General features: G+C 39.1%; 1 protein-coding gene across 3 annotated transcripts in view; it reads left to right on the top strand.

The window, feature by feature from the left end:
- Nucleotides 1–23,869, top strand: part of mle (dosage compensation regulator mle) — a 60,158-nt gene extending 36,289 nt beyond the window's left edge. For all 3 annotated transcript variants that reach the window (XM_081986775.1, XM_081986774.1, XM_081986776.1), the window contains 7 exons: nt 125–484; nt 3,595–4,061; nt 4,207–4,470; nt 8,296–8,478; nt 8,538–8,705; nt 15,501–15,687; nt 23,602–23,869. In XM_081986775.1, coding sequence (XP_081842901.1) covers nt 125–484; nt 3,595–4,061; nt 4,207–4,470; nt 8,296–8,478; nt 8,538–8,705; nt 15,501–15,687; nt 23,602–23,759 — 1,787 coding nt within the window. In that variant the 3' untranslated portion in view covers nt 23,760–23,869. The remainder of the gene's footprint in view (nt 1–124; nt 485–3,594; nt 4,062–4,206; nt 4,471–8,295; nt 8,479–8,537; nt 8,706–15,500; nt 15,688–23,601) is intronic.
- The last annotated feature ends 217 nt before the right edge of the window (nt 23,870–24,086 follow it).

The raw sequence follows: 24,086 nt of genomic DNA, 5'->3' as shown, positions 1-24,086 counted from the left end.
GAATTTCATAATTGGTTCCAGCATTTTCTCTTGGTAACTCATTAGACCAACTTCCTGTTACTGTCTATAAATTTTTTAAATTCTGTAGTTTTTGTTACTATTTTCACGTTTATTTCACTTTCAGGCGCTGTTCTAGTCTTCTTACCCGGTTGGAACTTGATTTTTGCCTTGATGAAACATTTGCAAAACCACCCCGTGTTTGGGGGTAGTCAATACTGCATTTTACCGTTGCATTCGCAAATTCCCCGAGAGGATCAACGTAAGGTTTTCTTACCCGTTCCGGATAACGTCACTAAAGTGATTTTGGCCACGAATATTGCCGAAACTTCGATCACTATCGACGACGTGGTGTTCGTAATCGATTGTTGCAAAGCCAAAATCAAAATGTTTACTTCGCACAACAATATGACGAGTTACGCCACTGTGTGGGCTTCCAAGACTAATTTGGAACAGAGGAAGGGACGTGCAGGACGTGTCAGACCTGGTAAGATTTTAATAATTTTTCTTTATTGGAGAGAAAGACAGAAGAGATACACACATGCCCTCTGTTGATTTTGGAAAAAGTTTCGGGCATCTTGGCCGTCATTTCTCTGTTTACGTTAATTTTGATTTTGATGGTGTTTTCCGCCGTTACTTGAAGGTGAAAAAAACACATTTTGCAAACCTAAGTAAAATAATTGTTATGAATCTTAAAAAATTCCATTGGTGTTGTTGTGCAGGTGTGGAATATTTCAAATTATCCCTACAAAATGGAAAATCAAGATAAATTAAAATAGCGTCATAAGCGAAAAATTGCATTGTTGCCATAGTGTAGATGTAGAACAAAGAAAAACAAGAAATGTCATATCTATATTAGATTGAAAGTGATTGAAGTTGCGCTAATGAAGAAATTGTATTGCAATTAAAACATTAAAATGTTAGGTTAGGAACATTATTAACTTGAATAACCAATAGTATTCTGAAAAGAAAATCCTCTTGGAGAAAACTCTAAGAGGATTTTAAAGAATTTTAGGAGAATTCAAGAAAATGATGAAGAAAAGGCATATCAAAAGCAACAATTTAGGCAATGGACTGTTTGGAAATTGAAAAATGTCAAGTAGATGTGTTTCTTTGAGGAATTGCACTATAAGTTGTGTTTACAGCTCCATGAAGGCAGATTTGATAGTTGGGACGTTAAAGAACACTTTTATACTTTTCTTACGTCACGAAACAGCTATCATAACTGTCAAAATCCGTTCACCAGTGATCTGAAACTATAATATTAGAAATAGTTGGTAATTTGGGGAATTACACTGGAATTTGCGTTTAAAGGTCCATGAAGTCAAATTTGACAGTTGTGACGTTAAAGAACACTTAATGCTTTGTTTCAGTCACGTGACAGCTGTCATAACTGTCAAAACGCACTCACCAGTGATCTGAAAGTATAAAATGCCAAATAGATGTGTTTCTTTGAGGAATTACACTCCGTCAATTGTGCTTACCGCTGCATGGAGCCAAGTATGACAGTTGGTACGTTGATAAACACTTAAATGCTTTACTTACGTCATGTGACAACTGTCATAACTGTCAAAACTCACTCACCAGTGATCTGAAACTATAAAATTTCAAGTAGATGAGTTTCTTTGACGAATTGCATTGTAAGTTGTGTTTACAGCCTCATGGTGCCAAATTTGATAATTCTGATATTAAGAAGCACTTTTATATTTTTCTTACGTCACGTGACAGCTGTCATAACTGTCTAAATCCGTTCACAAGTGATCCGAAACTATAATATTAGAAATAGTTGGTAATATGGGCAATTACACTGGAATTTGCGTTTAAAGATCCTTGAAGCCAAATTTGACAGTTGTGACGTTAAAGAACACTTAATGCTTTGTTTCAGTCACGTGACAGATGTCATAACTGTCAAAACGCACTCACCAGTGATCTGTAAGTATAAAATTCCAAATAGATGTGTTTCTTTGAGGAATTACACTGTAAGTTCAGCTTACCGCTTCATGGAGCCAAGTGTGACAGTTGGTACGTTGAGGTACCCTTAAATGCTTTACTTGCGTCACGTGACAGCTGTCATAAGTGTCAAAACTCACTCACCAGTGATCTCTAAGTATAAAATTCCAAGTAGATGTGTTTCTTTGACGAATTGCGTTGTAAGTTGTGTTTACAGCCTCATGGTGCCAAATTTGATAGTTCTGATATTAAAACGCACTTCCATATTTTTCTTACGTCACGTGACAGCTGTCATAACTGTCGAAATCCGTTCACAAGTGATCCGAAACTATAATATTAGAAATAGTTGGTAATATGGGCAATTACACTGGAATTTGCGTTTAAAGATCCTTGAAGCCAAATTTGACAGTTGTGACGTTAAAGAACACTTAATGCTTTGTTTCAGTCACGTGACAGCTGTCATAACTGTCAAAACTCACTCACCAGTGGTCTGAAAGTATTAAATGCCAAATAGATGTGTTACACTACTTGGCTTTATGAAGCAGTAAGCACATCTTATCTTACACTGTAAGTTGTGCTTACTGCTTCATGGAGCCAAGTTTGACAATTAAGGAACACTTTAAGTTGTTGCTTGCGTCACGTGACAGTTGTTGTAACTGTCAAAACTCACTTATCAGTGACCTAGAAGTATAAAGTGCCAAATAGATGTGGTTCTTTGAGGAATTGCACTGTACGTTTTGTTTACAGCTCCATAGAGCCAAATTTGACAGTTGGAATGTTAAAGAACACTTTAATACTTTGCTTGCGTGACTTTTGACAGATGTCAGGTGACGTAAAAAACATATCAAAGCGTCTGTTAGTGTCACAACTGTTTAATTTAACTAAATAAAACGAGAAAAATAAAGAAATACAACTAATCCTGTTGTATTTTAGCGCTGAATGAGTTTTGACAACTGTCAAGTGACGTAAGAAATGTCAAAGTGTCACTTAGCCTCCCATATTATGACAAATTTGGGGCTTTATTCTGGTGTAAATACAAGCTACGACTGTTTTGCATTTGATGATATTATCTCGCTGCAGAATGAGTTTTGGTAGTTATAACAAGTGTCACGTGACTATAAGCCACGCGGTGAGGTGTCATAACTGTCAAATTTAACGTCTTAAACTGTCATTTAACGTCACAAGTGTTTAGAATTTAACTCCACAGGGTTACGAATAACAATTTGCGGCGTGATTCATCAAAGTGACTGTTCGACATTTTTGACAGCTTCACGGTACCGTTTGATGAGTTTTGACAGCTGTCAGGTGACTAGATAAGCCTCAAGTCATTACATGTCACAGCTAGTTCAGTTCGTCAAAGTGGTGCAGTGAGCTTTTTGACGTTGCCAAGATGACCGAATCTAAGAGAGTTTTGGCTGTGGCAACGTTGCTTTCAATGTATGTTTCAAGCGGTAAAGGAGTTTGAAAAACTAACATTTGTTTGTAATTTTTAAAGAAATTGGTTTGATAATGAAAAGTGTTGCTCATTACACGTCTGAAATGGTTTTTCCCGTTCGCGCAGACTCTAAAACTGTCCCGCACGAACGGGAAAGTTAGTATTACCTATTTTATTTTCTTCTCAAAATGTTCAAAGTTTCTTTCTTTAAGGCATCTGCTTTCATTTATGTTCGCGGGCTCGTTTCGAAAAACTGGACGAACACATGACTCCGGAAATGTTCAGAACCCCACTGCACGAACTAGCTTTGAGTATCAAACTTCTTCGACTCGGAGCGATCGGACATTTCCTTTCGAAAGCGATCGAACCTCCACCGTTGGACGCTGTTATAGAAGCCGAGGTGCTTCTTAGAGAAATGAAATGTTTGGACAAAAACGACGAATTGACTCCGCTGGGCCGGATCATTGCAAAGCTACCGATAGAGCCCAGACTTGGAAAAATGATGGTGTTGGGATGTATTTTTATGTGCGGCGGTCCTTTAGCGACTATGGCCGCTAATTCATCCACTTTTCCGGAGATTTTCACGTTGGATATGGGACAGAGGAGGTTAGCGGGACATCAGAGAGCTTTAGCTGGCGACAGACATTCAGACCATGTGGCCATGTTGACTGCTTTTGAGGTAAAAGTGTTTGAATTAGTGTGTGAAAGTGTTATTTTCCTAACAAGTGGGGAAAGCGACACTTTTCCGCACGCGATTGCAGAAAAGATGCTTTCCACAACGAAGCAGACGAGAGAGTTTTTTTGACTGATTTGTATTTGGTTAGTTATGGGATCAAGCGCGACAAGGCGGTGAAGAGTCAGAAATTCGTTTCTGCGACTATAAGGGCATCAGCATGCCTACAATGAGAGTAACGTGGGAGGCGAAGCATCAGCTTCAGCAGATTCTCAATAATTGCGGCTTTCCGGAAGAGACAATGTCACCGTTAGTTATGGAAACCGTCGGTCCCGATCCGAAACTGGACGTTGTATTGGCACTGATGTGTTACGGATTGTATCCGAATGTGTGCTATCATAAGGAAAAGAGAAAGGTACGATAATAAGAAATTCAACTTTTATAGCTTTATGACAGTTGCCACTCAGACAGGAACACACTGCCAAACGTCACAACTGTCAAAATTCCAATCATGAAACTATAATATGCATTCAACCTAACCCAAACTGATTTTTCAATTTTTCATGCATGTTTTGTACTTTTGCAGCTTTGTAGGGAGTATTTTGACAGTTGTCACTGTCATACTGTACCTAATTAAGTCGAAAACAAGCAGCAATATGTCACAACTGTCAAAATTGCATTCATAAAACTATAAAATCCGATTAACCTAACTCAACCTGATCTTTCAATTTTTCATGCATTTCTTGTCCTTTTGCAGCTTTGTGGGGAGTATTTTGACAGTTGTCACTGTCATACTGGACCTAATTAAGTCGAAAATAAGCAGCAATACGTCATAACTGTCAAAATTCCAATCATGAAACTATAAAATGCATTCTACCTAACCCAAACTGATGTTTCAATTTTTCATGCATTTCTTGTTCTTTTGCAGCTTTGTGGGGAGTATTTTGACAGTTGTCACTGTCATACTGGACCTAATTAAGTCGAAAACAAGCAGCAATACGTCATAACTGTCAAAATTCCAATCATGAAACTATAAAATGCATTCAACCTTACCCAAACTGATCTTTCAATTTTTCATGCATGTCTTGTACTTTTGCAGCTTTGTGAGGGAGTATTTTGACAGTTGTCACTGTCATTCTGGACCTAATTAAGTCGAAATCAAGCAGCAATATGTCACAACTGTCAAAATTGTATTCATAAAACTATAAAATCCATTTAACCTAACTCAAACTGACTTTGCTATTTTTATGCATGATATGTTGTAGTTTACCAGTTTTATAGCTTTATAGAAAGGGTTTTGACAGTTTTCATATTTATACTGGACCAAATTAAGTCAAAAAACGGTAGACATACGTCACAACTGTCAAAATTCTAATCATGAACCTATAAAATGCATTTAGTCTAACTCATGCTGATATTTCAATTTTCCATGCATGTCTTGTCCTTTTGCAGCTTTGTGGGGAGTATTTTGACAGTTGTCACTATCATACTGGACCTAATTAAGTCGAAAACAAGCAGCAATATGTCACAACTGTCAAAATTGCATTCATGAAACTATAAAGTCCATTCAACCTAACTCAAACTGACTGCTAGTTTTATGCATGATATGTTCTAGTTTACCAGTTTTATAGCTTTATGGAAAGGGTTTTGACAGTTTTTATATTTATAGTGGACCAAATTAAGTCAAAAAACGGTAGACATACGTCACAACTGTCAAAATTGCACTCATGAAACCATAAAATGCATTCAACCTAACTCAAACTGACTTTGCTAGTTTTATGCATGATATGTTCTAGTTTACCAGTTTTATAGCTTTATGGAAAGGGTTTTGACAGTTTTTATATTTATACTGGACCAAATTAAGTAAAAAAACGGTAGACATACGTCACAACTGTCAAAATTGCACTCATGAAACCATAAAATGCATTCAACCTAACTCAAACTGATCTTTCAATTTTTCATGCATTTATTGTCCCTTTGCAGCTTTGTGGGGAAATATTTTGACATTTGTCACTGTCAATACTGGACCAAATTAAGTCGAAAACAAGCAGCAATACGTCACAACTGTCAAAATTGTATTCATAAAACTATAAAATCCATTCAACCTAACTCAAACTGACTTTGCTAGTTTTATGCATGATATGTTCTAGTTTACCAGTTTTATAGCTTTATGGAAAGGGTTTTGACAGTTTTTATATTTATACTGGACCAAATTAAGTCAAAAAACGGTGGACATACGTCAAAACTGTCAAAAATGCACTCATGAAATTATAAAATGCATTCAACCTAACTCAAACTGACTTTGCTAGTTTTATGCATGATATGTTCTAGTTTACCAGTTTTATAGCTTTATGGAAAGGGTTTTGACAGTTTTCATATTTATACTGGACCAAATTAAGTCAAAAAACGGTAAACATACGTCACAACTGTCAAAATTCCACTCATGAAACTATAAAATGCATTCAACCTAACCCAAACTGATGTTTCAATTTTTCATGCATTTCTTGTCCTTTTGCAGCTTTGTGGGGAGTATTTTGACAGTTGTCACTGTCATACTGGACCTAATTAAGTCGAAATCAAGCAGCAATATGTCAAAACTGTCAACATTTCATTCATAAAACTATAAAATCCATTTAATCTAACTTAACCTGATTTTACAATTTTTTATGTTTGTTTTTCACTTTTTCATCTTTGAGGAGGGAATTTTGACAGTTGTCACTGTCATACTGGACCTAATTAAGTTGAAAACCAGCAGCAATATGTTGCAACTGTCAAAATTGCACTCATAAAACTATAAAATCCATTTAACCTAACTCAACCTGATTTTACAAATTTGTATGCATTTCTTGTACTTTTGCAGCTTTGTGGGGGAGTATTTTGACAGTTGTCACTGTCATACTGGACCAAATTAAGGCAGAAACCGACAGCCATACGTCACAACTGTCAAAATTCCACTCATGAAACTATAAAATGCATTCAACCTAACTCAAACTGACTTTGCTAGTTTTATGCATGATATGTTCTAGTTTACCAGTTTTATAGCTTTATGGAAAGGGTTTTGACAGTTTTCATATTTATACTGGACCAAATTAAGTCAGAAACCGACAGCCATACGTCACAACTGTCAAAATTCCACTCATGAAACTATAAAATGCATTCAACCTAACTCAAACTGACTTTGCTAGTTTTATGCATGATATGTTCTAGTTTACCAGTTTTATAGCTTTATGGAAAGGGTTTTGACAGTTTTCATATTTATACTGGACCAAATTAAGTCAAAAAACGGTAAACATACGTCACAACTGTCAAAATTCCACTCATGAAACTATAAAATGCATTCAACCTAACCCAAACTGATGTTTCAATTTTTCATGCATTTCTTGTCCTTTTGCAGCTTTGTGGGGAGTATTTTGACAGTTGTCACTGTCATACTGGACCTAATTAAGTCGAAATCAAGCAGCAATATGTCAAAACTGTCAACATTTCATTCATAAAACTATAAAATCCATTTAATCTAACTTAACCTGATTTTACAATTTTTTATGTTTGTTTTTCACTTTTTCATCTTTGAGGAGGGAATTTTGACAGTTGTCACTGTCATACTGGACCTAATTAAGTTGAAAACCAGCAGCAATATGTTGCAACTGTCAAAATTGCACTCATAAAACTATAAAATCCATTTAACCTAACTCAACCTGATTTTACAAATTTGTATGCATTTCTTGTACTTTTGCAGCTTTGTGGGGGAGTATTTTGACAGTTGTCACTGTCATACTGGACCAAATTAAGGCAGAAACCGACAGCCATACGTCACAACTGTCAAAATTCCACTCATGAAACTATAAAATGCATTCAACCTAACTCAAACTGACTTTGCTAGTTTTATGCATGATATGTTCTAGTTTACCAGTTTTATAGCTTTATGGAAAGGGTTTTGACAGTTTTCATATTTATACTGGACCAAATTAAGTCAAAAAACGGTAGACATACGTCACAACTGTCAAAATTGCACTCATGAAACTATAAAATGCATTCAACCTAACCCAAACTGATCTTTCAATTTTTCATGCATGTTTTGTACTTTTGCAGCTTTGTGGGGGAGTATTTTGACAGTTGTCGCTGTCATACTGAACCTAATTAAGTCGAAAACAAGCAGCAATATGTCACAACTGTCAAAATTCTAATCATAAAACTATAAAATGAATTGCAAGTAGAAAATGGACAAATCTTAACGTTGCAGGTGTTGACGACCGAAAGTAAATCGGCTTTGATTCACAAAACCTCAGTGAACTGCAGCAATTTCGAGCAAAACTTTCCGTATCCATTTTTCGTTTTCGGCGAAAAGATCCGAACGAGAGCGGTCTCGTGCAAACAAATGTCGATGGTCACTCCCATTCATCTTTTACTGTTCGGATCGCGCAAGGTGCGTACCAATTTAGGAATTAAATTAGCGCCGAATTGCGTTGAATTGAACTAATTTAGGTCGATTGGATTGACGGTGTAGTTCGTTTGGATAACTGGATCAACTTGAAAATGGATCCTCAAGTCGCTTCAGAGATTGTAGCGTTACGTCCCGCCCTGGAAAGTCTCGTGGTGCGCATATCTCAGGAGCCCGAACAAGTTATGGATTTAGGAGAAGTTGATAAAAAGGTAACGAATCAATCATTTACCTTTAATTTTATTATGATATCAGTCAAATTGATTTTTATTTTTTAATTTTTTTTTTATTAATTAATGACAATTTTTAAAATGAAGTGGTATAACCTCAAACTTCAGTAGCAAACAAATCAAAGAAACCGTCACATTATGAAAACAACCAGGTAAGTCCTTAAGGAAGAAATTGAAGTGTAACTGATGTATTAGAGTACAAGTACACTAGTTTTGAAAACTGACAGGTAAAAATGACACTTGACAAATGACGCTAACCGGAAACTTTACCAGCTTATTCCTTTCCGGAAAGTTTCTGCGTGTCCAACCCATGTATGGGCTAAACTAACTCAAAGAGGCACAACTTTTATTAAATGTAACATTTTTCCGTACAACCACAAGCACCGTTTGACATAATAAACCAGATTTTTGAGTTTAGGTTAATGGTGGAAATGTGACGTTAACTGTCATTTGTCAAATGTCATGTCTAGAACCACTCTGAAACGCTTCGCGATTTGCGTCGAACATCGAAGATGCTTCTCGCTGTATCGATATCTAACGATGGCCTACTTTAACACGCGCCCGGCCAGATATTGCGGCACATCGATTCCATCCCGAATCGAGTGCTCGTTCAGAAGTATCGAGCATAGTAGGCCCAAAGATTTTCCAAAGTAGTCATGCAAAGTAGTCATTCTAATTACACCATCGTATTCTACGTCAAGATTAGAAAATAAACTTGAACTCTACCAACCCAAGGAGCAAGCGGGATTCCGATCTGGGTTCGGAACAAACGACCACTTGCAAAGCATCAAAACCCTCATAGAAAAAACAGTGGAATACAACAGACCACTAATCCTCCTGTTTATAGACTTCCATAAAGCTTTTGACACCATTGAACTGAAAGCTATAATGGACGCCCTAACAAGTTGTATAGACTATAGATATGCAACACTTATTCACAATATATACAAAAATGCTACCATGACTATTAAACTACACGAAGCCACCAACCGCATAAAAATCGGCAGAGGGGTGAGACAGGGGGATACCATGTCTCCTAAACTATTCATAACTGTCTTAGAACATGCTTTTAAAAAACTTAACTGGGATAATAAAGGAATAAACATCGATGGTGAAAAACTTAACCATCTCCGCTTTGCAGATGACATAGTCCTAACAACAGACTGTCTAAGAGAGGCGAAACAGATGCTAAGAGAGTTAGAGGAAGCATGTTCTGAAGTTGGTCTAAAAATGAACTTCACTAAGACCAAGATCATGACAAACCTTGTCATGAGCGAGACAATAAACATCGGAAATAATGAAATCGAGCAAGTTGACAAATACATATATTTAGGTCACGAAATCCGAATATCAAGGGACAACCAGACATGTGAACTGCATAGACGGATTGGCCTTGGATGGGCGGCCTATGGGAGGCTGAAAGATATCCTTACGGGTGACATTCCTACTTGCCAGAAAAGAAAAGTATTCGACCAGTGTGTTCTGCCGGTGTTCACTTATGGCGCAGAGACCCTGACTTTAACAACAGTATCGGCGAGGAAACTCAGAGTCACACAACGCAAAATGGAAAGAGCAATGCTTGGGCTGAGCCTGAAGGACCATATCACAAACCAAGAACTGCGCAGAAGATCCGGAGTGTCGGACATTATTCAGCGTATAACCTCACTGAAGTGGAGCTGGGCTGGACACGTGGGCAGACAGGGAAATGACAGATGGACAAAAAGGTTGCTAGAATGGAGACCACGTACCGATAAGCGCAACAGAGGAAGACCGCCTACACGTTGGACCGACGACCTAAAGAGAATGGCAAACAACTGGATCCAAGCGAGCCAGGACAGACAGGGGTGGAGGTCCATGAGGGAGGCCTATGTTCAGCAGTGGACGTCGAGGGCTGATTGATTGATTGATTGATTCTACGTCAAAAAGTGCCCTAATAAGGTAACATTTCCAAAAACATTTCAATCTTCCTTAAGGACTTAAGGCAAAGTTAATAATGCAGTGTTGCCAATTTCCCGGAAAACTGCAAATGATAAACTAATTTCAAAACCGGATATGAATATGGCATTGAATTCCCTTCAACTTTTCCCATTTAACCGATACTGTATCTGTTACGATAACGGGGATATCCCCATACATGCATCACCAATTTGTACCACACTGTATTGTAGAGTTTAGTTGATATTTTTTCAAAATTTGCCATTTTCCTTCTCTTAGATCTGTTCGCAGAACGAATCTCCAACTAATCATCAGAGGAATATGTCCGGCTATTGGCCGTTACCTTTAAAATGTCAATGTCACGTGAGCATTCGACCAATAATAGCCGACAATTTCCGATTTTCAGTTGGAAACCAGTTTACGAGATAATTGAATCCAAGACCCGAAACTAAGCCACCCCAACTTAAAAATGGTCTTGAAAATTGTATTTGTGAGCAGGTTTCATAGTTTTGAGATAAATTGAAAGACTTTAGTCTTGAAAATTGACTTTGAAATGGTGAAAAGTGACTTGAGAGGCTTTAAACCTGACTTTATTTTAACAGACGATTTTGTCGCTGACTGTCTTTTCAAACTGTCAGTTCAAATTTTGGCAGCACTTTTCTTCCTGACTGTACCGAATTTTGTGATTTTTTTTTAGGTTATTGGATAGGAAATTTAATGAGGATTCCAAAAATGTGCTTAAAACTGTCATTTTCTTATTCCAAGTGGGTTTTACAGGCGATTTTGTCCTTAACTGTCCTTTCAAACTATGTTTCTAGCAGTTCAAATTTTTACACTGTTTTTCTAACTATACTACTTACTATTGACTATACTCAATTTTTAGTGTTTTTCTAGGTTAGTAGATAGGAAATTTAATGAGGATTGAAAAAATATGCTTAAATCAGTCATTTTCTAACTCCAAGTAGGTTTGACAAGCGATTTGGACCCTGACTGTCCTTTCAAACTGTGTTTCTGGCAGTTCAAACTTTTCTCCTTGACTTTAACTGATTTTGTAGTGTTTTTTACGTCATTAGATAGGAAATTTAATTAGGATTCCGAAAATGTGCTTAAAACGATCATTTTCTCACTCCAAGTGGGTTTTACAGGCGATTTTGCCCCTGACTGTCCTTTCAAACTGTGTTTCTGGCAGTTTAAATTTTTACACTGCTTTTTTCACTGACTGTAACACTGTCCCCCACTTAAAGCTGATCGTCCCGATCCGCTTCATCTAGTCCCTGGTATTTCTTGAGTCTGTCCAGATGGACAATTTTCCGCTTGTCTTTGGGGCTGCGTTGGACTCTGTACACGACGTCGTTTAACCTTCTTACCACATTGTAAGGTCCCTCCCAGTGTCGTTGCCATCTTTGACTTAATCCTTTGCTCCTCCTGGGTTGAAACATCTACACAGCATCACCTTCCTTATAATTGCCTCCAGCTGGTCTGTGGTCCAGTCTCATCTTCATACGGTCGTTGTTTGGTTTCATTTTCTCTCTCTCTCAAGTTCCTGAATTGTGCCCTTCTGTAACGAACACTGGTCACATCGTTTGCACCATTTCTTAACGTCCTTTCTGAAGTTAATCCAGTAAAATCGATCTCTTATTCTAGCCAAAGTCTGGTTTACTCCATGTAGTCCACCATCATGTACTTCTCGCAGCACATTCTCTTTGCAGCAATTGGGCACTGTTGTTTGGTAAACAAAGCGTTTTCCGTCTGGACTTTCCCATTTACGAGTAATTAAGTCATGTAGCAGTCGAAGCGAATTCCACTACAACCAGTAACCCCTTACTGTTGCTCCATATCTGGAAATCTGTTGCCAATCCGGTTTCAAATCCTTTTCCAACCATCTTCTGATTACTTTCAAATCAGAGTCTGAGCGCTGTCCTTTTATTATGTCTTCCTTAGAAACGCTGCTCTTCATTCTTTTTGTAGCCTCTTTATCTGTCACCTTCGCGATTTGACCAATCCTCCAACCATCATGAATTTGTCCTTTCCGGTACCTTAAGTCACTATCAAAAGCTTAACGATCCTCTGCATATCGCGGTAAATGTCCCTCCGGATTCTTCATTTCCTGCTCCTGGTTACGCCAGTTCTGTGGGGTCGGTAAACGAGACTGCTGTCTGTAATTCCAGCGGTAATGTCCTTTACGTCCACAATTATAACACGTAATGTTTCTTTTAGCAGAGGAATTACGGTGATTTGTTCTGATGTGATAATTTCGTCGGCACTGCGGGTTTGGAGAACAAGACCGCTCTCTGCAATTCCTTCTATAGTGTCCATTTCCTGATGCTGCCATTTGTTGCACTAATTGGCCAACCATTGATTTAATTTCATTTATTAATGTATCAACATGATCGGCTGGCGGTACTCTCTCCTCTTGAATAGTCTCTGGCTTTAAGTCATTGCAGCATCTGTTGCTTCCTTTGAACATCTTCAGCATTTTCTTTACCTCCGGATCCCTTCTACAAAATACTGTGCTACAAATTCTTCTTGGATTTCATCCGGGACGGCTGGGTAAGCCAGATGCACAAGGCGACGAATTTCGGCTTCAAACTCTTGTAAATTTTCACCAGTTTTCTGCTGTCTTGCCTTTAATTGTGTTTGATACACTCCTTTCCTATGCTGATCCCCATAACGACGTTCTAATGCAGCTACTAATGCTTCATAGTTGCTTTGTTGGGCGATAGGCAGAGTCTGTAACAGCTCCAGTGCAGGTCCTCGTAGTGCTACAGCCATTTCCTCGTTACTCCATCGATTTGCATTTGCAGCGGCCTCAAATTGGAGTTGGTACGTTGCCCATGAAGTTTGACCGTCGTATGTGGGAGGCTTGGTGATCACTGTAGAGCTGGCTCCTCTGCTGTCAATTTTCCGCTCCAAGTCGCCTAACTTTATCTCGACATCATTCTGAATTTTATTGAGACGATGGGTTACATACTCTTGGATTTCTGTCTTGGTCCCCGCTAAAATGTTCAATATTTCTACGTTACGCTTTTCTTGCCGCTCTCTATCTTCTTGACGCATTTCTATATCTTGTTGTCGCATTCTTTCTTGTTCTTCCTTGTCTTGTTGTCGAATCCTTTCTTGTTCTTCAAAACACTCCGTACAATAATTAATTCAGCTACTAAAAACCCTACTACAATTCGAACATCGAAGAAGCTTCCAGGTGTGTCGCGTTCTAACTGTGGCCTACTTTAAAACGCGCCCGGCCTGATATTGCGGCGCATCGGATCCATCCCGAATCGAGTGCTCGTTCGGAAGTATCGAGCATAGTAGGCCCAAACCGTAACAATATGTTGGACTTAACGGTGTTGTCAGATCAGTCGGAACTAACACCAACTTTTGATTTTCAAATGGAACACTTTGTTTTTAATCTCGTTTTTGAATTTCTCGCTAAAAAACTGGTCTCTAAGTTCTCTGAAGGCAGAGTTTAGCATTAATATGGATTTCATCAAGTGCGGTCCTGGTAAATTTGTTCTTTAAAACTGACTGGTCTAAGGACTATTAATGCTTTAATTTTATATATATATAGGCCGGTTTAGAACGTCTTTCGACGTTGTCCGACACCTAATTTCCAGCCTCTTCGGTCTTCACAATCTTCAGGTGTTAGATTTCTCTCACTCATGCATTTATGCATGGTTTTCTGCCACTCCTGTTTTGGCCTTCCTCGTTTTCTTCTGCCTGTTGGTTGCCAATGAAGTACTCTTTTAGGCCATCGGGTATTTGACATTCTTTCCACGTGTCCGTACCACGTAAGTTGCTTGTTTTCGATATCCTGTGTTATTGCGTCTTCTATTCCCATCCGTTGTTTTATGATGTCTTATTCTTTCTCTTCGTGAAATGCGCATCGATCTCCTAATTGCATCCATTTCAACTGCCTCAACTCTTTTCTTGTGTCTATCTGAAATTCTCCAGGTTTCTGATCCATATAGGAAGGTGCTTTTAACCATTGTCTCATAGATATTAAATTTCCGCTTCTTGGTTATTTCTTTGCTCCATAGGATTCCATTCAGAGCTCCGATTACTTTTTTGGCTTTGACTATTCGCTTTCCGATTTCTTTTACATCTGTTCCTGTGTTGTCGAATGTAATGCCCAGATATTCATATTCCTGACACTGAAGGATTTCTTGGCCATTGTCCAGTTCCAAATTTCCGTCCTGAGTTCCCACACATAGATACTTTGTCTTGGCTATGTTGACTGTTAAGCCCCATTCTCTGTATTCCTCTATTAGCTTTCGCATCATGTACTGCACATCCTCTTTATCATTGGCTACTATGACTTGGTCGTCTGCGAACTGTAGGGTAAACAAGCAACTATCATCAATTTCTATTCCCATTCCTTGGACCTTTCTTTTCCAGTTTTTTAGTGCCATCGCTATGTATATTTTAAAAAGAGTGGGAGAGACACAGCATCCTTGACGCAATCCTTTATTCACCATAAGCTCTTCAGTGACACATTTGCCTACCCTAATTCTTGATTTTGATTCCGTATATAGTTCTTTAAGGGCTGTTTCGTAGGTGTGATTAATGTTGGATTGCTCTAAGACCCTCCATAGTTTTGATACTGGGACTGTATCGTAGGCTTTTTGTAGGTCAACAAATGCTAGGTGCGTTTCCAAGTTTCTAGCACTTCTCTTCTCTATAACTTGTTTTAGAGTAAACACGTTGCACATGCTTTAATTTTAAAAGAAAAAATAGTAAAAGGTCAGGGCAGTACTATTTCTTTTTATAAATACCATTTTCGCACAAACAGACGAGAAGAACAAAAAAAATACGTTAACAAACATGTTTTTTCGGTAATTTCATCAGGTCGTCGCATGCATTCGAGAATTGTGCAAGTTACATTCTGGCAGTTTTGAGCTTGAACGAAGTGCCTCGTCTACGTCAATGAACATGGGAATGGGCAAACGGCCACCTAGAGGACATTCCTTAGGGAGCTATTCGGGTCCTCCACCGAAAATGTTCCGAGGAGGAAGGGGCGCTAGTCCTAGAGGTGGTAAGTTATATTGTTTTTGTACTCCCTACGTATTGGTTAATACTTTAACAAATAACGGATAAGTAGGCACAGTCTAATCCTAACTGTGAGATATGAAATAGACCAATAATGTCCGTTTGCACAAGCCGCCTATTATGGTTCATTTTTTTTCCGTCGCGGTTACGTCATCAAGTGCTCCGCCATATTGAAATTTACGCACGTCGTTTATTACAAGCTAGGCTATCCATCTTTTTAATCATCTGTTTGGACGTTGCCATATTGACAAATTCCTCCTTTAAACCTCAAAATATGTATCATTCATTAAGCATTTATAAATGAAAATGAGAAAACTACAACATTCTAAGAATCTCACATGTTTTGCATGCAATAAGTGCTTTTTTTTTCTCGAAATCTGTATCAATCAATCAATCAACTTAAAGTCATTGACAGAGCCCTGAAAACACATACGAAAACAGCAAAAAAAGAACCTATATAATTATTACACTACACATACAATAGGAATTACACATAATTACACCTTACAAATTATTAAAATAAAAACAAAACAAAAAGGCAGTTACCCTGTATAAGAGAGGAGAAAGAGGATCAAAAACACAAACAGTGCTGCTTGGTCAATTTATGGCAGAACAAGGCGCCTTAAGAACTTAGAGTAGAATTGGTCCAGAGAATAGTACAGTCAAGCAAAAACCTCTCAGCCTCACGCCTAAATCCATGCGCAGATGGCTGGCCTCTCACGTGGAGAGGAAGGTGATTGAAAAGTCTCTTGCCACCGTAAATAAGCGACGACCTAATCTTCTCCGTGTGAGGAATGTTGTAGCGCTTTTCTAGCGGATTTCCTCGGTTACGTTGCCTCGGGCGCCACCTTCGTTATTTATAGTGGCTGAAGGTCCACTTTACGGTACCTGGTTAGCCTTTAGACAGCTGAAGAAAAGTTCCAAAGGGTTCGGGAAGTAAACAAAATTAAAACAACTGTTTCCTCTAAATGCACTGTATTGCGGCTCTCTGTACTTACAGTAAATACTTACGGTAACGGATACCTAATGAAACGAAAGTTACCTTGTTCGGTGATGCGGGGAAAGCGTGTAACGGTAATGAAAACTAGCTACGGACCCTTCACTACTGTTTAGCCTGATTACTGTAGATTATGACTGTCTGTGACACGGTGTAAGTACGGCGGTACGGTACGGTTATGTAAAACTGACTACTCGGCGCCGGAATTTGTTCCAAAATCCCAAAGAGGCCCAATTACATGACCAGCGGTGTTCCCGTCACACGACCTAACCTCTAGGTGCCGCCCCGATTCCCCGGGGTTCGACAAATAGAGCCTCCGTTGCACACTGTTTCCCCAGAATTATGCAACAGAGGTTTCAAGTCTCGTGACGTTGCCAGTCACACAGCTGCTAATCCCTCCGTTATTCCAAACCCGTTTACTACTCCGTTTCCCCGGAGCCAAGCAAACGAGCTACAGGATTCACCGTTCCCGCTTGCTGCACCGTTTCCCCGGTGTCAAACAAACACGAACAGGACCAGAAGGATTACCTAACTGTTTTCAAAATAAAGTAACTGTAGCCGGCGCCGTCTTACCAGAAATACCCTCAAACGGAAAACCACGGAAAGATATTGTAAATGCCCCAAACGGAAATCCCCGGAAAATTACTGAAAATGCCCCAATTTACAGTTTGTTAAAATAACTACAGGGAGGATACCATGTTCAATGAAGAAGGGTCTAAGAAGAGGCCCTGTATCCAACACGACATAAGCACCTCAATGCTTGCTTCTGCAGGAGAAACACGGAATTGAAGCGGCTTCGAGAACAAACTCCCCAGAAAGCTATGCCGTAGCGGAGATGGCAGTCAATCAGTGCATAGTATGCACCCCTAGCTACATGATAATCCAGATTGCCAGAGATCACCCTCAATGCATGGCAACCAGTCTAGAGCACAAACCGTCCACATGCTCAGCGAATCGAAGCGAGTCGTCAATAATCAGACCAAGAAACTTGCTCACTTCAGGGGCGCACCCTCAACAAAAATCTCCTGCAATGAGCATCCAAAATGTAGGTCTTACTGATATTTAATGACAGTAAGTTGGAATTGCACCAATGTTTGATTAGGGAGAGGTCCCCATCAGTAGTGGCAGTCAATGAATCGGCGCTCTTGCCGCTCCAAAGAATGGTCGCGTCATCAGCGAAAACAGTGAATTGTCCGTTAATAGGGAGCGAAACAATATCATTGACAGTATATCAAGAACAGCAAAGGTCCAAGAACAGAGCCCTGAGGGACACCCGAAGTCAACATCAACTCTCCAGAACCATGGCTCCCGATGAAGACCTGGCTCCGGCCGGACAAGACATACCGAATGAGGTTAAGCCACCTGACCCTTTTTAGGGCTTAAGCCGTATCCATTACCCACTGTCTTCACAAAACCACTCCCGAGGGAACCCACCAACCTCCACATCTCCTAAAAATTCCCGGGGAAAGCTAAACCCTGTTTTTCTTTTTCCTATTCTCTTTTTTCCCTTTCTTTTTTATCTTTTATTTCCCTTTTTTTTAAATTCCTTTTTGTTTATTTTGCCTCTTTTTTTTGTTTTTTTCCCCTTTTTTTCCATTTTTTATCTTTTTTTCTGTGTTATTTTTACCCCTTTTTTTCCTTTTTTTCCCATTTTAACAACATAATTCTCTATCTCTTTTTTCCAGTTTCCCATATTGTACATATCACCAATATAATCTTAACCTATACAAATTTTATACATATTTTTTTCCTTTTTTCCCATTTTTACAACATAATTTTCTATCTCTTCTTTTTTTACAGTTTTCCATATTGTACATATAACCAATATAATATTAACCTATACAAATTTTATACATATTTTTAACAGTTCAAACAAATACTTAATCCTTTTAATACACGTATAAACCAATTCTTAGTCCTTTTACCTTAATACTTTAACTACCTTAACAATTATTTACACATGTCCGACCACCCTCGTCGTCTCGCCCCAGATCCACGATACCCGGTTCTCCTCACCCACTCAACATCGCCCATTCACTCGCCTCCAGTCTCTCTGAAACCCTTTCTCTCCCCTCCCTAATCGTAGTTCGTATTTCGTACCTTCAAATCTAGCTTATTCCTGTACACAGGACAGCTTCTATCCGACGCCTTGTGACATCTGTCCTTTCTAAAAACTCCCATTTTCCTACAGTTCGGACAATCCCAATCCCCCCCTTCCTTACAATCCCTAACCTCATGCGCACCCCCACATTTATTACAGCATTCTCTCTCCACACACCTTACACCCGTGTGGCCGAACTTGCTGCACCTATAGCACACTGCCAGGTCAGCAAATTCTTCCACAAAATACCCAATCATACCAACCGTAACCCTTCTTTTCGAGATGAGGAGCCTGAAGGTTTCCCCTCTTAGCTCCACCACCACGTTTTCCACTCCCTCTCCCCTGCAAAGTCTCCTGAAGAGTACCCTTGCCCCTCTCATACACTCCTCGTACTCTGTTTCACCCCACAAATCCTTGTTTTCCCCGAACATAGCCTCCAAAATCTCTTCGTCCTTAAAACCCTTTTCCACCCCAATAATTTTCAATTTTGGGGTTTATTGCCCCGTTTTCCCCAACCCTAACTTCCCTATTTTCTTATAGTACCTGTTTTGCCTTCTCCATGTCCTTATCACTCACAAAAGTTACTACGACCTTGCCGTCCTTCACCTCCTTAACCACCCTGACAACCGATACCCCTGCTTTCTTAATCAAGCCTTTGACCTCCCTCACCAGTTCCTGCCCTTTTTTCCCTATCCTTTCTACTGCTAAGGACCATTTTTCTTCTCCCCCTTTTGGCGGCATTTTCCAACCTACTTTTGTTTCCGCATTTCCTCTTTTTTCTCTGCCCAAAGCCTCTGCGAAAGTTTTCTTTCTCTCCATTTTGCTCCACCCTTCGTTATCTTCGGCCCTGTACCCTCCCACGCTTGATCCCTCGTCTCCAGACGTATCCCTAACTGTTATTGTCCTTAACTCCTCTTTCTCTTGCCCCTTAGTCCCCCCCTTAATTTGCTTAAACCCCTTCCCTACCCTTACTACACTTGCCCTATCTTAATTTTCCACCCCTACCCGCCCCACTAACTCCATTTTCCCCTGAAATCCCTCCAACAATTTACCCAACTTGTCCAAGTCCAACCCCGCACTCCCCTTATTCCTAAGTTCTTCCAGCTCCCGTTCTCTTTTCTCGAGCTCCTTCTCCAGTTTGCCAATGTCCCTATCATAAACCTCACGCATCATTTCCATTTTCTCCCTCTATTTCTCGCTATCCTTTTCTAATTCTAACACCCTTTTTTCCATACATCCATACCTGAGGAGAACCTCAACCAAGACCGGACAAGACAGAGCGAAACCACAGCAAAGGAACGGCCCGGAAGCCATTTCAAGCTTCCAAAGCAAGATCTGGTGGTCTACGCAGTCGAACGCCTTCGACAAGTCGCAAAATACCGAGTTCATGCGACCGTACAGATCCTGAAGAAAAGAAAAAATAGCATCTTTCGTGCCCATCGCTGGCCGGAAGCCAAACTGAGATGGGCTGAGAAGCTCATGATGCTCCAGAAACGACATCATGTATAATTCATCGGTCCGTTTATTACTGCAACAAACAATACACCAGGTTCACATCTGCTCGTGGAAGATGTGGCAACATAGGGCACAGTCCCAACTGACAGTCGGCTAAACGTTCTATGGGAGATTGTTCCCATTGGATTGAAGTGAGCGAGAGAATGACAGGGATGGCGCATGACGTTGATGTCATGTGGACTTGCCTGGGGCGTGTTGCCCATTGACCGATAAAGGGTGTTTCGTCCCGGGAGCTGTCTTTGGACTCGTCAGTAAGGCTTGACAGATCCGTGCCTTATACACACGATTGAAGATGACTTGTAACTGCTATATGTAGTTAAATCGTGACAGACGATGCGGATTTGATGTTAGCATTTTGATGCGTGGTGCCATCTGTGTGAACGTGTGCGAAGTGAGGACACAGTTCTAAACAACATTTTGAGGTTGGACTTTCAACTTGAAACGTATCGCACCGCACGTCTGTTTCGTGGGGGCCATTTTGTGTCGCTAAGAAACTACGTTTCTTGAAACGATGTTCAGAGAAATTTGAAGTTGACGACCGAATTCCGCAGCCGGTCGAGTGGAAATGTGGGGCCTCTAAGTGGAAACGTCGATTCCTAAAGGTCTACGGGGAATTGTTTTGTGCGGTGCACTTCCAAGAGGCGGAAAGGGTGAAAACCTAGGTCAAGACCACGTGGATGTGACAGTGACGGTTATAGTTTCCACGAGGAATGACTATATCTTTCACTCGGATCGTGCCCTTAAGGCGATATTTAGTCTTATTTATGCAAGCGGGAGAGATGAGAGTTTCTCAGACGCACGCAAGTGCTTCTTCCGCGGAACTTATGTAATCGTGTATCGCGTAATCGCGTTGTTAAACTGGCTGAACGTCTCACTGACGAGTGGCCATCGTAACCATAACACACACACACACATTTTGAGGTTAAGAATTTTAAAAAGTGCTAAAACAGCAACAACTACATACAGAAGAAATAAAAACTTAGTCTAGGGTTGTTTAAGTTTATTAATTAGTGTTGTTATTGCGTAACCTTCGTAGAATTTAAGATTTTTCTCACCAAACTGGAAAACTTGCAACACTTGGTGGTAAACAAAAACGGAACGTTCCAATCAAACTTTGGCTTGGGAACAACAATCACATTCAATTTAACACATTATCTGGAAAGAACATCACAGATAGGTGCATTCAAACGAGTCGTTAACAGCCCAATACCAACGTTTCAAGAATTATTCCTTTAAATTTGCAAGAAAGTAAAGGCAATGTGTGTATTCTGGAGACTTATTAGATCCTTGCAGTTTTGTGATGATCCTAAAGCAGTGTTTTCAACTTATAACAGAATTGTTGGTGTTTTAAGAATTTCCTTTTGTAACTTGTTACTCAGCAGCATTAAATACATATCAATTTGGTTTTGTTGTGTGATTTATTTAACATGTTTTTTCAATTTCATGTTCAATTTATTGTAAGAGCAGTACCTCAGTAAAAGAAACTGACACAACAGATTTTATTTGTATATTTCATAATGTGTAAATAATACAATTAAAATAGTAATTTACCGTACTATCTGATGTAAAAGTATTTAACAGTAGCACCATCTGCTTCTAGCTTTATAGTCAGAGAAGATATGGCAAAATTTATAAGGGCTAATTCTGCAAAATAATGGCATTTGATCAAATTTACATATTAAGTAACATATCTTTCTAATATTACCTGAAACTTACTAGAAATTTGTTTTTTAACACTCTGCATATGGATTTTGACAACACCATTATAACCATAGCTTCAAACACCTTTTGTTCAGAGTCTTTTAGAGCCATTGATAATGGTTCTTTTTAAATTTGGACCCTTTCAAAGCCAGATAAGCAAACTCCAGATTAGGCAAATAAAACTACCTGAAACATAAGCTATTTAGTATTAGCAGCTCATTAATACCTCTACCAGAGTCCTTTTTATATTATTAGGTAAATCATCTTGTCAGCTTCTGCTAAATACACCTTTTCTCTATATCCATGTTCCTTCGAGAACCACTGGCTTGAATAAACTTGGTTTTTGTAGTGTTCTTGTAAAAACTCTTCTTGGGAGTAAGTAAATATATGGGCTGTTTCATTGTGACAGTGTTTTCTATTAGAAAAGGCGTCCTTTTCTGTTCCACAAACTCTAGTTCCTTCAGATTGTTTCACTGGCCCTGTTGATAGTTATTACGCACAGGGACTCAATTGACCCCCGACATAAAAGGTTTCTTATTTTGTTTAGTGTAGTAGACCTTCTTTAAGGCAATGATACGTAAAATAACGTTTTACACACAACTGGCTTTGTATAGGAAAGTTTGCTTTGTGATGGGCTCGTTAGTAGTTATTTACGTAACAAGGGCTGAAAGAACAAGATTACGCACAAAGCCAAAACTGACCCGCCATACGAAGCAGAAGGTTTTTTATTTTGTTAAGTGCAGTAGACCTTCCCTCAAGCAATGATACGTAAAATAACGTTTTACTCACAACTGGCTCTGTATAGAAAACTTGTATTTACGTGCTCAGTAATGGTTATTTACGTATCAAGGGTTGAAAGATCAAGATTACGCACGAGGACTCAATTGACCCCCGACACAAAAGGTTTCTTATTTTGTTTAGTGTAGTGGATCTTCCCTCAAGCAATGATACGTACAATAACGTTTTACTAACAACTGGCTCTGTATAGGAAAGTTGCTTTGTGATCGGATCATTAGTAGTTATTTACGTAACAAGGGCTGAAAGAACAAGATTACGCACTGGGTCAAGTGTGTATTTATTTTGTATGGTATACCAAGTCTTATCAAGTATTATCAACGTGCATAAGTCGCCATATTGAATTTTTCCTGTAACTCTGTTACCTTAAGGAGAAAAATTCTGGAAAAATGAGATTAGAAGCCTTTAAGGCCACTGACTAATTGCACTTAATTTTAAAATAGCCACTTCTGTATGAAATTTTTGAAAAATGTTTCAAGTTTGGTTAAAAGTCTTATCAACGTGCATAAGTCGCCATATTGATTTTTTCCTGTAACTCTGTTACCTTAAGGAGATAAATTCTGGAAAAAATGAGGTTAGAAGCCTTTAAGGCCATTGATCAACTGCCCTTAATTTCAGAATTTTCACTCCTAAACAAATTTTTTGAAAAATGTTTGAATTTTGATTAACGTGGTGGGTGGTATACCTATATTATTATCTTCTTGAGTAATAACTATCATTACGTGCTCGTTGAATAATATACTATTATCAATATTCCGCTGTTTAGAAGAAGTATTTAATTTTTATTTTAGGTGGATATGGAGGTCGTGGAGGCTATGGCGGAGGTGGAGGCTATGGCGCAGGTGGAGGTTATGGTGGCCGCGGTTACGGACGTGGTGGTGGTGGTTATGGATTCCGCGGCAACAACAGAGGTGGCTACGGTGGCTTCCAAGGAGGAAGCGGATATTAAGCGTGGACATGTTGAGTTTTAAATTAACTTAACTTATTACTTATTAGTTTTAGTACAATCTTATAAAAATAACGATTATGTTTTTTAAGTGAATATAAGTTTAAATTGTGTATTTTTTAGCTTTTTGCCAAAAAAATGTTTTAGTGTTTTCTTTAATTTTTAACGCCTTACCCACCGTCGAATTTAGTTAAGTATTCTCTTTTGACCACCCTGTATAGTGCCAAGAAAATTACCCAGTAAACTGTGCTAAAAACAAAATGGCGCTAAAAGTGACACTGACAGTACATTTCTTGAAGTTGATCCACTTTGATTAACGATAACTCTGTT

Source organism: Ips typographus, linkage group LG9 (genome assembly GCF_016097725.1).
Source record: "Ips typographus isolate SLU linkage group LG9, UJ_Ityp_2.0, whole genome shotgun sequence".
In the NCBI taxonomy this organism is placed as follows: domain Eukaryota; kingdom Metazoa; phylum Arthropoda; class Insecta; order Coleoptera; family Curculionidae; genus Ips; species Ips typographus.
The sequence above is the reverse complement of the archived record's forward strand: the minus strand, read 5'-3'. Positions and strand labels throughout refer to the sequence as shown.